Genomic DNA, 13926 nt, shown 5'->3' on the forward strand with positions numbered 1-13926 from the left:
CGATTTTGAACTCCGACGAGTCCGATCCAGCGGCACTGGTTTCTTCCTCTTGACTCGATTAAGAAAGAGATTTGGATGCTGAGGGCGCTGCGATTATCAGCCAGGCCCTTCCTCCAACGTCCACAGCGACCACCGCCGCCTCTCATTGTACATTACCGCAGCAAAACCATGTCGGCAGAACCGGTCAAGGAACCCGTCGCGGGCACGCACAAGGACCCCGTCACGGGCGAGATGATTTCGAAGACGTGCGCAAAAATTATTGGTGTCGTCGTGGACGGGCATTGACTGGGATGCAGCGAGCTCAAGCGGCGCGAGAAACAACGGGCGAAGGATGCCAAGAAGGCTGAAAAGGCGGAGAACGCGCCACAGGCTGCTGCACCGAAGGCAGCTGCGGTCAAGGAGGAGGACCTCAACCCGAATGTGAGTCATGTCAGTCATCTTTGTGCAATATGACATGTGAATATTGTTCTCCTTGAATAGCAATACTTTGAGCTTCGTTCGAGGCAAATACAACGACTACGCGAGACGCAGCAGCCGAATCCGTATCCCCACAAGTTCGATGTGTCGATTTCCGTCCCGCTCTACATCAAAGCGTACGGCCCTGCCGGTAAGATCTCCGCTGGAGAGAAGCTAAAGGGCACCACGGAGGCCATCGCCGGTCGCGTACACAACATCCGCGTGTCGAGCAAGAAGCTCATCTTCTACGACCTGCACTCGGAGGGACAGAAGGTCCAGATCATGGCCACCGCACAGTGAGAGCACGTTCTTGCACTCTTTTCCGTGACAATGAGCTGACTCTGCTCTCCAGGGATGCCAAAGATCCTTCGAAGTTTGAGGAAGTACACGACGTCTTCCGTCGGGGCGACATCGTCGGTGTCGTCGGCACGCCCTGCCGCACCAAGCTCGGCGAGCTCTCGATCGTGCCCTCCGAAATGATCCTCCTCGCTCCCAACCTCCACCAACTCCCCTCGTCGCACTTCGGTCTGAAGGACCAAGAGACCCGGTACCGAAAGCGCTACCTCGACCTGATCCTCTCCGAGGACACCCGCCGGATCTTCCTCACCCGGTCCAAGATAATCAACTACACTCGGCGCTTCCTGGACAACCTCGGCTTCCTCGAGGTCGAGACACCGATGACGACCATGATCGCGGGCGGCGCGACCGCGAAGCCGTTCGTGACGCACCACAACGACCTCGACCTCGACCTCTACCTCCGTATCGCGCCGGAGCTCTACCTGAAGCAGCTCGTCGTCGGCGGCCTCGACCGCGTGTACGAGATCGGGCGTGTGTTCCGGAACGAGGGCATCGACCTCACGCACAATCCCGAGTTCACGATCTGCGAGTTTTACATGGCATACGCGGATATGTACGATATCATGGACCTCACCGAGTGCCTCGTCGAGGGCATGGTCAAGTACCTCACCGGCGGGAAGACGACGCTCACGTACCACCCCGAGGGAAAGGAGAGCGACAAGGTGTACGAGCTCGAGTTCAAGCGTCCGTGGAAGCGGTACGATATGATCGAGACGCTGGAGGAGAAGACGGGCGTCAAGTTTCCGCCGGGAGATACCCTCCACACCGAGGAGGCGAACAAGTTCCTGCGCGAACTGTGTGTTAAGGTGCGTTTGCGCAGACGCGACGATGTGCGAAGGTGGTACTGACTCTTGACGTGGCAGCACAACGTCGAATGCAGCGAGCCGCGGACCAACGCGCGCTTGCTCGACAAGCTCGTCGGCGAGTTCATCGAGCCCCTCTGCATCTCCCCCGCTTTCATCGGTGCGTGCATTATCGATGTTTGATGGAGGCAACGACGCTTACTCGGTCGCTTTTACTCCAGTCGGCCACCCGCAGGTCATGTCCCCCCTCGCCAAGTGGCACCGCTCGCGCCCGGGCCTGTGCGAGCGTTTCGAGGGCTTCCTCTGCGGGAAGGAGTTCTGCAACGCCTACACCGAGTTGAACGACCCGTTCGAGCAGCGGCTGCGGTTCGAGGAGCAGATAAGGCAGAAGGCGCAGGGCGACGACGAGGCGCAGGATATCGACGAGACGTTCGTCGACGCGTAAGTCAGCTTTTCCCTTCTTTCCAGCTATCCCCTGATCGCGTGCTCAGGCTCGAGCACGGTCTCCCTCCGACGGGCGGATGGGGTATCGGTATCGACCGTCTGGTCATGTTCCTTACGGATTCTACCAGTAAGTGGTTCCTTTCGCGTTCGTTCGCCCGACGTCGCTGACCGACCGCTTTGCGATGCAGACATCAAGGAGGTACTGCTTTTCCCGGCTATGAAGCCTATCGAGACTCCGACAAATCAGGCGTCGACTCAGCCTGGTCCTGGAGGACAAGTATAATACTGCGATATTCTAATTTCAGTCGTAGCTTTTGGAGACTTCTGCCGCTCTCGAATACGATGATGCATGCTGCGTGGGTCCGAGTCGAGACTATCAGCAAACGGGATCTTATTGCAGGATCCGTCTTAACCAACCAAGTCCTTCACCTGCCGAAAGCAGTGATGACCCGACGCTTCGTATCCAACGCGAGTCCGTGAGATCTCCACCGAGAGATCACCGGAAGCTAGACCGCAACCGGTAAGTATCCCAAGTGCATGAGAACGCCCTTAGAGTTGGTCAATAATAAGTATGTGCCAACTGCCAAGTGTGATCTGAGTGTGATGCTCTCCAGCCGTCGGACGCGGACGATGAAATGAGCTCAGAAGTCACGGAAGCGCCACGTACATCAAAATTGATGTCTCCCAACTTGGCAAGGTCCGGGACGAAAAGCCATCTCGACACGACCAACTTGCAAATATACGGCTGCTCGACGTTCTTTTTCATGCATGCCCAGAAGTGCCTGACGATCCAGCCTAGCAGGTTCAGCTCGTGGTCAGAGGCCGCCGACTATCTTGCAAGAAAGACGATCGAGCGGCGAGCAAGGGATTTCGGAGGGTTGCCGAAAATAGCGACCCGGCTCTCCGAGACATTGCGTTGATAAATAGTTCCCCGCACAACATGCAATGCCCTGTATTATCTGGGGAATAGTCGGCGTAGGCGGTTCACGGTTGTATGAGCAGTTGCATTTTATTATTGAGGAGAGGAGGGGGGCAAATGGGGGCAGCCCTCGGCAGACGGCGCCCAGCCTCTGTGAAAGGCGTCAGCCAGGGCGTGAGATCAAAAAGCAACATCCGGAGCTGGCGACCGCGCCCTCGTTACCTTTACCCGCTCGTCATCTGGCCTGAGCCCCCTCCTCGCCGTCTCCGTCCTCCAACCCGCCTACCACCACCACCCCGCCGCTCCTTTTCACCGGCTGCTGGCCTCGCTCTACTGAGGGCGTCGCTCATGCGATGTTGTATCTCACGTCGGACAACTTCCCCGTGTGTGCGTACCGCCTCTCCTCTTTCTGCGCGCGCGCTTCTTCGTTCGCGAGGCTGACGCTCATTTTGCCGCAGTCATACCGTTTGGTGTGATAGGGTGAGCACCGCACAACTGAACGAGTATATCGAGTCGCTGAGGGGACCCCTGTCTCTAGGTTCTATCGGTACTTATGGTACATCATCCGTCTCTCCGCCGCCTGGGCGTACAAGCCCGTCCCGCTCCCCGAAAACCCGACCTACATCGCCTCCGAAGATGTCACTATCATCGTGCCCACGATTGATGCCGGCGAAGAGTTCAAAGAGGCGGCGCACAGCTGGCTCGTCGGCAAACCGAAGGAGATCATCATCGTCACTGAGGAGAAGATGCGCGGGCCCTTGCAAGACCTGGCGAACGCCGTCAACCCGGACGTGATCCGGGTCACGACCGTGCCCTTCGCGAACAAGCGGCTGCAGATGTCGCAGGGGATCAAGGAGACGACGACGGACATCATCGTCTTCGCCGACGACGACGCGATCTGGCCGCCGACGCTGCTGCCGTACGTGCTCGCCTGCTTCGAGGACCAGAAGGTCGGCGGCGTCGGCACCTCGCAGCGCGTGCAGCCCGTCGGGAAGAAGTTCACCGTCTGGGAGGTCCTCGCCGCTTTCCGGCTCACTATCCGCAACATCGAGATCGCGTGCTCGACGCACATCGATGGCGGACTGCCGTGCCTGTCCGGCCGCACCGCCGCGTACCGCACCGTCATCCTCAAGGATCCCGAGTTTATCCACGGCTTCACGCACGACTACTGGCTCGGCAAGTACCACCTCAACTCGGGCGACGACAAGTTCCTCACGAGGTGGATGGTGAGCCACGGGTGGAGCACATACGTCCAGTGCTGCAAGGAGGCGGAGCTGTTGAGTACGATGAAGCCCAACTGGCGGTTCTTGAAGCAAGTCCTGCGCTGGACGCGGAACACGTGGCGGTCCGATCTGAGGTCGCTGTTTATGGAGAGGCATATCTGGACGTCGCACCCGTACGTGGCGTACACGATGGTAAGGCTGAGAGCTCGGTTCCTTGTGCTGTGCTGGGACTCATTGTGGTTCGCAGGTTGACAAGCTTTTCAACCCCTTCACCCTCCTCGTCGGGCCGTGCCTCGTGGCCGTCGTGGTATGGAAGAGCACAAAACCCGTGGACGAGGGCGGATACCACTTGCCTTGGTGGTACGTTTCGTGCCTCGGTGCTCAGTAGTTCCACCCGATCTGACGTCTCCTCCAGGAACGTCATCCTCAGTTACTTCGTGTGGCTCATGGCGACCCGAACGGCGAAGCTCCTCCCCCACTTATGGTGGAGGCCGCAAGATGTCATCTACGTACCCGCGTTTATCCTCTTCGGCTACTACTTCGCTATCATGAAGATTTACGCCCTCCTGACGCTGCACGAGGTGCGTCATTCCCGCTTTGTCTCCTTTTTGACTTCGCTCATGCTGACACACGGGACGCATATAGACTGGTTGGGGCACCCGGGCCGGTATTGGTGACCCGACGGCGGCCACTGCCGCGCTCGACACCCAAAACGTCAAGCCGTCGCCGTCGAACGAGAAGCTTGCCGAGCCGCAGTACAGACAACCGCAACCTCAGCAGATGTACCAGCCCCAACCGCAGTATGCGGGCGAGCAGATGGAGATGCAAGTAGGGTACGCGCGATGAGCGAGACAGAGAGACACGAAATTCCTCTTGGACGCTACGCATTCGGTTATCCTTTCTTATCACGCCTACCCGCGTATTTTAATCCGACCCGCCTACATCTCTCGCAGCAACACGCATCTGTATACCCATCCGCAACGCATTAGTCACGTCTACTCCCGCCACGCGTCCCCCTTTACCTCGCGCCTTCCTCCCCACCCTCAACCGCAATCAGTAATCCCGCTCGTCCCTACCGCCGCGCATATACCGCGTCTCACGTCTCGTTGCCCGCAACGGGTTGCCTGTACCATGGATCTTGGGTGTTTTTCGTGTACAGACATGATTGGGTATAGCTTATCACTCTGCGCGTTGGGGGCTCGCGGATGGTTACTTAGCCTAATCAACGCTCGACATACTGGACTATGGTGTCGTTTTGTCTTTTCTCGTATTCTTTTGGTTTTTCTTCCCTTTCTCTTTCATCTGATACTCCCTTTATACGACACTCGCTTTTAAACTAGACGCTCGCTCGATCATCGTAACGAATGCATCTAAACCGAATATCTACGTCAGAAAATCCGACTGGGACGTCGTGATATGGTGTCGCGTGTCTGGAGCCCCTGTCTTGCTCCCCTGTCTCACTCTGCCAGATCTCCGGATCCATGCCCCTCCATTAACGTTTGCTTCCGTCCTGGATGAGATCATCTTCGACCCGGAGATTGCACTTGTTTCACCGACGCGATGGACGTCGGCCAAGGCACGAAACGGACGCTCATGGCCTCGCATATATTCGACAATATCTGGCTCTTGGACAGAGTTCTTTGAGACCATGGCGTTGCCCTATTTTCGTCGTGCTATGTGAACGCAAAAGCATGTCGGTATAAACTGGCGCCGCAGCACTCTCATGCTCAAGACCTTCGGATTGATACATCATACGACGACCTCGGGGATGAAATCATGGAATTCATGATGTCCGAGGCCAAGGGGCATATACTGTTGCATGCAAATATGGCATGGGGTGCGTGCGCTCTCAAAGGGCCTATAGCATACTGATCAAAATCGTCTGCGTAGGTCATACAAGACCGCTGTGCAACTTTGCGGCGAACGTCGTCAAGCTGCGATCGGTTCATGTTACCCTCTTGACGCTTCCGCCGCTTGTCGACCGGATTGGCCAGGAACTAGCAAGGAGTTTTCCGGCGGGTGAAAAGGAAGAGTCGTTGTTGCGACTCATCAGGTCGGTCCCCGCGGATGGTCGGTTATTGGTGACACTCTCAGCTGAAAGGTCTCGCATCGCAGGGTTGTATGTCTCCCGGTCAACAGGGAGGATCTGCCACATGGCGTGGACGGGCCGTTCCGCGAGACGTATATCAAGCTGGTCAACTCTGAGCCTATCACTTGCTCCGTCCAGGGCATAACCTTCGAAGCCTTGGATCCTCCGACTGCGGCTATCATAGACGTGAGTGAACTCACGTATTCGCAAGCGGACCGTCTAGTAACGTACCTGACTCCATCTCACAGTTCACCGCCCTGTATGCGTTACGAGCTATCAAGGAAAAAAATCGGCCGATCCCGGTCCTCGCGTGGCAAAGTCACAATCCCGCCTACGTCGTCAAATGCAACATACCCGTTGAGGAAGGCGGAGATGGCGACATCAAGCTAGACGTCGACCGGATCGCAGCGAAGCACGGAAAGAGCTATTCGGAGGCTTTCGACCTGGTGAGCCCTTCCTTGCCTTACCACGTGCGATGGATGGAGTCGATATCCCAATCGCACAGTTCTTGGAAAACCTACCTGGAAGAGCCGTGCATGTTGCGGATTTGCCGCCCATGTACGATTACGAGTTTTGGCCTCAGCTTGTACGTCTGTTGCTTTAACTGGTCGCGACGGACGATCAATCGCACAACCCAGGTATCGCCTACCTTCAATGGTCCTATAGTTGATGGCCGTCATGCGTCCTACCAGTCAGTGGCTTCTAGAGCGCGAGAGATCCACGTGTGCTGACCCCTGTCCGGATTGCCCAGGTTCCTTCAAGAGTGCGACGGCGTCGTTCAAACCAGCGATCCATCCTGGAACAGGGGCGGCATTGACGCCATGGAAAGATGGATGTCAAGTTTCGTTCCGCCCCGCAAAGTGTACAGCGTAGGGCCACAGTTACCCTCGGGGCCACTAGAGTTTACCAGGAGCGGAGACCTGGCGCAATCCACAGTCTCCTTCGCCGTCTTGAACTTCTTGGATGGTAAATTGCAGTCGCACGGACAGAGATCGGTATTATACGTATGCACGCTGAAAGTTTGCCCGTGTAGCAAGGAACTAACAATCATCCGTTCACAGATATCGTTCGGTACCGTATGGGGTCCTTGGTCCGGCCCGGACCTTCTATGGGTCATATTGGAGGTCCTCAAGGACAGGGATATGCCATTCGTGAGTGTTTGTATGTGACTATCAAGCACCCCATTATCTCAACGGTCATGTATGCGTAGATCTTGGGTTGTGCTTCGCCGTTTGCTGCCATTCCAGCGGACATCTCCGGATGGATAGAGTCGTCCGGGATCGGCATCGTGTCGAAGTGGAGCCCGCAACAGACGGCCCTAGGACATGAGGTGAGTGAGATCATTTAATCGTTGCGATACCGACTTGAAAGCAACCCGGTCAGGCAGTCGGATGGTTCTTGACGCATGCGGGTCAGAACAGCGCTATGGAGAGTCTGAGGGCCGGTATTCCCATGTCAGTCTCTTGGCCCCTGTAATACGCGGGCTTTATACTGATCTCATGAATCAGGATATGTTGGCCCTTTATCGGGGATCAGCCCATCGTTTCGGCTACTCTGAGCATCAATCTCAACGTCGCGTATGAATTGACTGAGGTTCGCACCGGAAAAAGCGGCACGAGGCCTCTGCACCGAACCGGCAGGGCACCGGAAGGCTCAGCCGACGCTGTCCGGAGGGAATTCACGACGATTTTGGATGCAATGAACGGGCCGGATGGGCAGATCAAGAGACAGAATGCCGAGAGGATTAGTAAGGGCTTGCTGAAGACATGCATGGAAGGCGGGAGTGGCCGACGGGCGATGATCAACCTGCTTGACGGCTTGAGTGTGTAGGTTGAGTCCGATTATGTTTGTACCATGGAATAACGATGGCGCCTTCCACTCAGAACAACGGATGCTTTGTTGCGGCTTAAGATGCATTGCAAGTGTGTACTTTGCGAGAGAGAAAAGGGCCGATACACTACTATCACGACCTTCTTGGTCGAGGCGGCGAAATAACCTTCAAGCCGTACCTCATTGCATGTACCATTACAGGTTATTCCGTACCGCCTCCATACCCGCTCCCCTTATCCCGCCTTTCCCTCCACGTCGTGTTCCATCCCCATCGCCTCTGCCCTCACGGCGTCATTGGCCAAGCTTGCTCGGGACATATTAGGTATTCCAGGTAAGCTCTCGCTTTGTACTCTTTCTCGCACCATCCCTGAAGATGTTCTAGGTTGTGCTGTTGCAGTGGAGCGGATTTTTTCGGGCGGCCGTGATACTATTGCATTGCGACGTGCAAGCCTTAAGCCCGCCACTATCCGCAGGCTCATGATCACCAAGAATCAGCTTATACTCAACCGAGCCACTCTTACACCTAAATTAGCTACCTTACGACCGTCTAGACGGGTAGGCGGACAGGTTTGGTACGGGATGCGGCCCGTGTTTTCACGGCCCGCCTACCTTCTGCCGTCTGCTAGGAAGGAGGCGCCACACCATTAAATTACCCAAAAAGGCTCGTCGTCCGGTGCTTATTTGATTTTGGTTCATGACGTTGCGGTGTTGCGCCAAGCCTCCTCCAGCGGTCCTCCTCGTTCCCGATAACCATCGGGCTCCACTCTGTTCAGCATTTTCTCTTCCTCTGGACTCTGACGCCATGCAACGCCTCGCGACGACGTCCGCTCCTCCCCAGCATCTCAACGGCATACATTTTTGACGTCACCGCCATCATAACCGCAGCTCACATGCATCCTCCGGTCGCGTTATAAAATGTGCAGACAAGCAACTGGCGAGACCGTTTCGCCCCCTCGACTATCGTCGGACGTGCCCTTGAGCGCCAGCGCTCGAAGTGATTCTTGCACTCCATCTGAACTGAGCGACCAACATGCAGTCTGTGCGCCTTGCGCTAGTGCTCGCTGCGGCATCGACGGTCCTTGCGGCGCCACAAGCAGTTTCCTCTCTGACGTCTGCAGCTGCATCGGCGGCTTCCAGCGTCACCAGCGATGCAGGGTCGATCGTTTCGTCCATAACGTCCGACGTTGCGAAGGCGTTGCCTAGTACGTAACACACCATTTCGACTTTGGAGACTCAATAGTCTGACCCATACATCCAGCCGTGCTAGGGAACTGGCCAAGCCTGAGTGACATCGAGAAGAAACTCAACCTGAATGACTCGGAGATCAATAGTCTGCCTCCGTCTGCGCTGATGATCCCTTCGTATGCGAATTTTACGCCTTCGGGGTACGTCTTGCGCCATGCACTTCGCAACTGTCAAAATGCTTAATACGACTTTTCAGATGGAACGTCCGCTTCTATGGCCTTGTCTATAAACAACCGAACGTCTCCACCGACGACCTCGACTCCATCATCGATGGCCTCAAGACAAAAAACCTAAACAACACCCAGAAAGCGCTCCTACAGAACCGGACGCAGGCGCTCGCTGCGATCCCGATCTCCCGCGCGAACGTCTCCGCGATCGTCAAGCTAAACGGCACGCTCGCCACGCCGGGGGGTGGTATCGGCCTCAATACATCTGACGAAGTCGGCGAACTCGACGAGTTCCGGATTATCCCTGGTTTGAACAGCAACAAGTCCGTCTCGAACGTACAAGTTGCTGAGATCGGCATCCTGGACGTGGACGGACCGGGCAACACGACTACGCTCCTGGTACCGGAAACGGGCATCTCTGTCGTCTCCGACATCGACGACGTCCTGCGCATCACCAAGGTCTACGTCCCGAACCAAGGCCTCTTCAACTCGTTCGTGCAGCCGTACGTCAACGTGCCCGGCATGACGGAGCTCTTCGCCTCCTGGCTGAAGAAGCTCCCGGGCGTGTCCTTCCATTACGACACCACCACGCCCGTCGAGCTCACGCGGACCTACGTCGAGTACCTCTTCGACAACTTCCCTCTCGGCTCGCTCGAGATGCGGCCGGTGAACCTCACCGAGCCCTCGCAGATCCTCGACGCGCGCCTCGACTCGCTCGTCCGGCTCTACCAGACCTTCCCCCAGCGCAAGTTCGTCCTCGTCGGCGACACCTCGTCCTCCACCCTCCTCTCCGCCTACCCGAACGTGACGCAGACGTTCCCGAACCAGACGCAGTGCATCTTCATCCGCAACACGTCCGCGACGGACGCGGACGACAAGCTGCCGTACAGCACGAAGGAGTTTCAGAACCTCAATTCGAGCATGTACTTCTTTTATCGCACGCCCGAGGATATCGTGAACCTCGACGTCGCGAACAGAGAGTGCGTGAACGCGAGCGTGCCCCAGAACGTGTCGTTTGGAGAGCAGGGCGGGCCGTTCAAGAGCGGCGCGGCGGCGGCTTGGGCGACGGCTTCCCGCTCAAGCTGGGTTGCAGCTCTCGTTGCTCTGGCGCTCGGCGTTACGTTGACTTGAGCATGACATTGACCTACAACATCCCACAAGGACTTTCGGTATGGGCCCGTTGGGCCGCACGTTACTCGTCGTGCTTTGTGTGGCAGCAGCCTCATGGAAGAACCAACTCTGTATTGTATTTGCATGCATGTATTGGTATCAAGAGTTGACAGAACGACTCACCTTAATCCGAGACGTGAAGGACGACCGCGTAGTCCCTCGGCGCCACCGAGAAAACCAAGATATGTCATGTTATATTTCATTGGTATGAAGCGAGCGTCCATTTCGCAGTCCTGTGTTCCGGGAAGCGCCGACTTATAATATGAGTAAATGAACTTGTTGACGTATACAACCCTGTGTAGTGGCGCATAGCAGAGAGCAGCCACATCGAGGGGTAATTGCCGACACGACATATGTACTCTAGTTTGAAATTCAATCGCCCCTCAGTGACGCGCCGCGCCGCGTTCCTCTCTGCCTCTTTGCTATCTGCTTGTGTGTGCAACCCCACAGCACCCGGCGTATAACACTGCTGGGAACGATGGTGCACATTGTCGTATCGCGGGCTTTTGATGCTCATCTTCTGTCAAAATCGACAGGCTACGGACGGAGGTGGAAGGGAGGGAGTAACGAGACGGGTCCTGTAATATACACAGTATGGTTAAGCTCTTCGCACTACCGTGGAACGAGGGCAGAACCAATGGATTATGTACCTGTAATATACACAGTATGGTTAACTACAGGAATGTGAATAAGTGTCCGTATACAGTCAATGGATATAATGTAGACTCACGCTCTTCGCACTACCGTGGAACGAGGGCAGAACGAAGAGCGCGGTTGCGACAACAGGCAGATATTACAGTCACGTCCACATCAGTAAAGCACACGTAAACAAAGGGAGATAAGTGTCCATGCACCAATGAGACGGCGAGACCCACTCATCCTCCGCGCTGACCCACTGATCTTCCGCGCAGGGCTTGTACTTCAACATCTTCCTCTGCTCGGCTACGGTCTATCCGTGGAGTTTTCAGCCAACACGGATCGCCTTTTCTGCCCGGCTTCATACAGTATCGCTTCGAATGACGGTCCATGCTGCTGGATGCCCACCCATGTGATCGCAAAACCAATATAGAGCTGCACCTTGCAGTTAATCTCGGCCTCATACCGGTGAGACTGGACGATCAGAAGTACCTAGGACGGACAACGAGGTTTTCATATCGCCAGCTGGTTAAATGTCATCTGACGCGACGACCATGAGCTGCTCCCAGCTTCTCTGTGAGTTCTGATTTGGATTGGAGCAATAGCCTTCCTGACCCTATCTGAACCAGGACAAGTCGCCCATAAATACGCTTTGCACCCATCGCCCACTCACGTCGCATCCCATTGCGACATTCCCTTGTCTCAATTCTCACCCACCGATGGACGACAACTCTGACCTTGAGGCTACGAAAGCCCGTGCTAGCTTCGTGGAAGCGTTTGCGCCGAACACGGCGCCAGCCGCCGCAGCCGCATCCTACAACAACCCATTCGACCTTGTCATTATCGGATCGGGCATGGGCGGAGGTGTACTGGCATCCGACCTCATCGACAAGAACATACAGCTCATGACCGATACGTCATCTGTCACAGTGCGCAAAGTGGCCGTAGACGCCGCGGCTCTCTTTAGTGCAGTCCTACGGTTCATCTGCGGGAACGACAAAGAGGATCCAAGGGCAATCTCTGGCATACGAAAGCAAGCCGCTGATCTATGCGAGAAGATCGTCCGGCTCTCCGCGCCTGATGACGTCGTGAACGACTTGGTTTCCGATGTGCGACGGCGTGCAGCCGATCTTTTCGAGAACCTGGCGAGCGCCGCTGGTTCACCCGCAGAAGTGCAGGATCTCGCGGTGCAAGGGCAAAAACTCATCGCCGATCTTGTCGAGATCACCCCGGATGCCTACAACGGAGACATGGCCAGAGACCTTCTTTCCAAAGCTCGGGCCCTTTTCGAGAGCGTGGCGAAAGCGGCCATCGACGTCGAGCCTGTCCCCGATGCAACCAAAAAAGAAATCTTAAGGCAGGCCGAAAATGTTTTCACGAAAATCGTACAATACGTTCGTGTCCTTTTCATCGTCTGTATCGAGCTCCCTCCTGATTAATATTCGCTTACGACAGCGCACTCGTCCACGGAGGATTCTCGTCATCGAGCGAGGGGGCATCATCTACCCATCGTACAGCCTGAATGGTCCTCATCCTACGGGGAATCCCGCAGACCAGGCCAACGACATCATCTACAGGCGATTCACACAACACTTTGGGCTCCATCCAAACATGAGACCTCAATGCGCTGCTCGTAACTGCTGCTCCTGTAGGAGAGGCTGCGAAGGACAATATCCAACTTGTCCTTGTACCAGGCCATGCGACAGGCTATGCGACAAGCCATGCGGCAGGCCACGCGAGCCACGCGACAAGCCATGCGATTGTGTCAAGACATGGCAGGGCGGTGGAATTTTCATGCTCGGAGGGCGGAGTACCGTATGGGGTCTCTTTTCTCCCAGGTACGTGATAGTTTGACTCGTATTCTATGCCGGCGTTGACGGTTTGTTCATCAGAATTGCGCCAGAGACCTTGAAGAGCCATTGGCCGGAGGCTGTTCGCGATGACCTCGCTAGGCCTTCGGGCTCATACTACCGAAGGGCGGAAGCAACGATGCGACTCTCTTACCCGACTACCTTACCCCTGCATCAACTTGTGATCAATAAGTTAAATGTTTCCATCGCCAGCTCCGCCGTCAAGGATAAGGACGATCAGTCGAAGTCGAAGTCCTGCAAGGACAAGGTCGATCAGCCGAAGTCGGCATCCTGCAAGGACAAGATCGATTCCTGGCCGCTGCCTGAAACGCAATGGCAATGGGGCAGAATCTCCTCCCAATTCCGCCACGATCGGAATTTTACCTTCGCCGAAGGCGCGTTCAGTACCGTGGACCGTCTTCTGACCGTCGCGATGATGAATCATCCAACGGAAGACGTTAGAGAGGACTTTGACGATGTACCTCCAGGCGGAGCACACATCCTGGTCAATACTCAAGTGCACCGATTCGAACCGGCACTGGGCTGCGAAGAATCTGTCTCCTCGCGGCCTTGCGTTGTTGTCAGAACGGTCGATGGTCGAGACACATTGCCAAAGGAGTACAAGATCTATTATCACCATGCCGTCCTTTGTGCGGGCAGCGTCGAGAGCGCCGGCATACTTCTGCGAAGCGTCAATGGCGACCCGACTCGGTGCGGCGACGAATTCGCCTAGTAGT

At 56.0% G+C, this 13926-nt stretch overlaps 5 protein-coding genes across 5 annotated transcripts; all 5 read left to right on the forward strand.

Annotated features, from left to right (window-relative positions):
• Positions 1-89: 89 nt before the first annotated feature.
• Positions 90-2489, forward strand: PUNSTDRAFT_141834 (lysyl-tRNA synthetase). The gene is made up of 8 exons (XM_007380946.1): positions 90-245; positions 297-420; positions 481-752; positions 809-1619; positions 1677-1776; positions 1838-2057; positions 2108-2187; positions 2249-2489. The coding sequence occupies exons 1-8, from the start codon at positions 169-171 to the stop codon at positions 2341-2343; spliced, it is 1779 nt and encodes a 592-aa protein (XP_007381008.1). The 5' UTR covers positions 90-168; the 3' UTR covers positions 2344-2489.
• Positions 2490-3276: 787 nt separating this feature from the next.
• PUNSTDRAFT_83112 (uncharacterized protein) lies at positions 3277-5578 on the forward strand. The gene is made up of 6 exons (XM_007380947.1): positions 3277-3366; positions 3438-3459; positions 3518-4394; positions 4450-4562; positions 4618-4783; positions 4848-5578. Exons 1-6 carry the CDS (start codon positions 3333-3335, stop codon positions 5046-5048), a joined length of 1413 nt encoding a protein of 470 aa, XP_007381009.1. The 5' UTR covers positions 3277-3332; the 3' UTR covers positions 5049-5578.
• Positions 5579-5850: 272 nt separating this feature from the next.
• PUNSTDRAFT_111620 (UDP-Glycosyltransferase/glycogen phosphorylase) lies at positions 5851-8121 on the forward strand (the record flags this gene model as incomplete). Its single annotated transcript, XM_007380948.1, has 12 exons — positions 5851-5853; positions 6000-6039; positions 6093-6255; positions 6318-6477; positions 6540-6737; positions 6797-6877; positions 6930-6982; positions 7043-7295; positions 7353-7442; positions 7502-7621; positions 7675-7745; positions 7800-8121. The coding sequence occupies 12 exons, from the start codon at positions 5851-5853 to the stop codon at positions 8119-8121; spliced, it is 1554 nt and encodes a 517-aa protein (XP_007381010.1).
• A 978-nt stretch (positions 8122-9099) lies between these two features.
• PUNSTDRAFT_98606 (uncharacterized protein) lies at positions 9100-10684 on the forward strand. Its single transcript, XM_007380949.1, has 3 exons — positions 9100-9323; positions 9380-9506; positions 9563-10684. The coding sequence occupies exons 1-3, from the start codon at positions 9152-9154 to the stop codon at positions 10662-10664; spliced, it is 1401 nt and encodes a 466-aa protein (XP_007381011.1). The 5' UTR covers positions 9100-9151; the 3' UTR covers positions 10665-10684.
• Positions 10685-12058: 1374 nt separating this feature from the next.
• On the forward strand, positions 12059-13922 carry PUNSTDRAFT_42733 (uncharacterized protein; the record flags this gene model as incomplete). Its single annotated transcript, XM_007380950.1, has 3 exons — positions 12059-12733; positions 13110-13177; positions 13232-13922. The coding sequence occupies 3 exons, from the start codon at positions 12059-12061 to the stop codon at positions 13920-13922; spliced, it is 1434 nt and encodes a 477-aa protein (XP_007381012.1).
• Between the last annotated feature and the right edge of the window lie 4 nt (positions 13923-13926).

This window comes from Punctularia strigosozonata (genome assembly GCF_000264995.1).
Source record: "Punctularia strigosozonata HHB-11173 SS5 unplaced genomic scaffold PUNSTscaffold_3, whole genome shotgun sequence".
NCBI classification, from domain to species: Eukaryota; Fungi; Basidiomycota; class Agaricomycetes; order Corticiales; family Punctulariaceae; genus Punctularia; species Punctularia strigosozonata.

What these genes read in the sequence shown, in the direction of transcription:
- PUNSTDRAFT_83112 (XM_007380947.1), top strand. Translation starts at nt 3,333, where the DNA reads ATGTTGTATCTCACGTCGGACAACTTCCCCGTGT. An exon ending in GGATACCACTTGCCTTGGTG is followed by an intron (nt 4,563 to 4,617) that starts GTACGTTTCGTG and finishes CGTCTCCTCCAG; the next exon opens with GAACGTCATCCTCAGTTACT. An exon ending in CCCTCCTGACGCTGCACGAG is followed by an intron (nt 4,784 to 4,847) that starts GTGCGTCATTCC and finishes GGACGCATATAG; the next exon opens with ACTGGTTGGGGCACCCGGGC.
- PUNSTDRAFT_98606 (XM_007380949.1), top strand. Translation starts at nt 9,152, where the DNA reads ATGCAGTCTGTGCGCCTTGCGCTAGTGCTCGCTGCGGCATCGACGGTC. An exon ending in CGTTGCGAAGGCGTTGCCTA is followed by an intron (nt 9,324 to 9,379) that starts GTACGTAACACA and finishes CCATACATCCAG; the next exon opens with CCGTGCTAGGGAACTGGCCA. An exon ending in GCGAATTTTACGCCTTCGGG is followed by an intron (nt 9,507 to 9,562) that starts GTACGTCTTGCG and finishes ACGACTTTTCAG; the next exon opens with ATGGAACGTCCGCTTCTATG.
- PUNSTDRAFT_141834 (XM_007380946.1), top strand. Translation starts at nt 169, where the DNA reads ATGTCGGCAGAACCGGTCAAGGAACCCGTCGCGGGCACGCACAAGGAC. An exon ending in GGCGAGATGATTTCGAAGAC is followed by an intron (nt 246 to 296) that starts GTGCGCAAAAAT and finishes ACTGGGATGCAG; the next exon opens with CGAGCTCAAGCGGCGCGAGA. An exon ending in AGGAGGACCTCAACCCGAAT is followed by an intron (nt 421 to 480) that starts GTGAGTCATGTC and finishes CTCCTTGAATAG; the next exon opens with CAATACTTTGAGCTTCGTTC.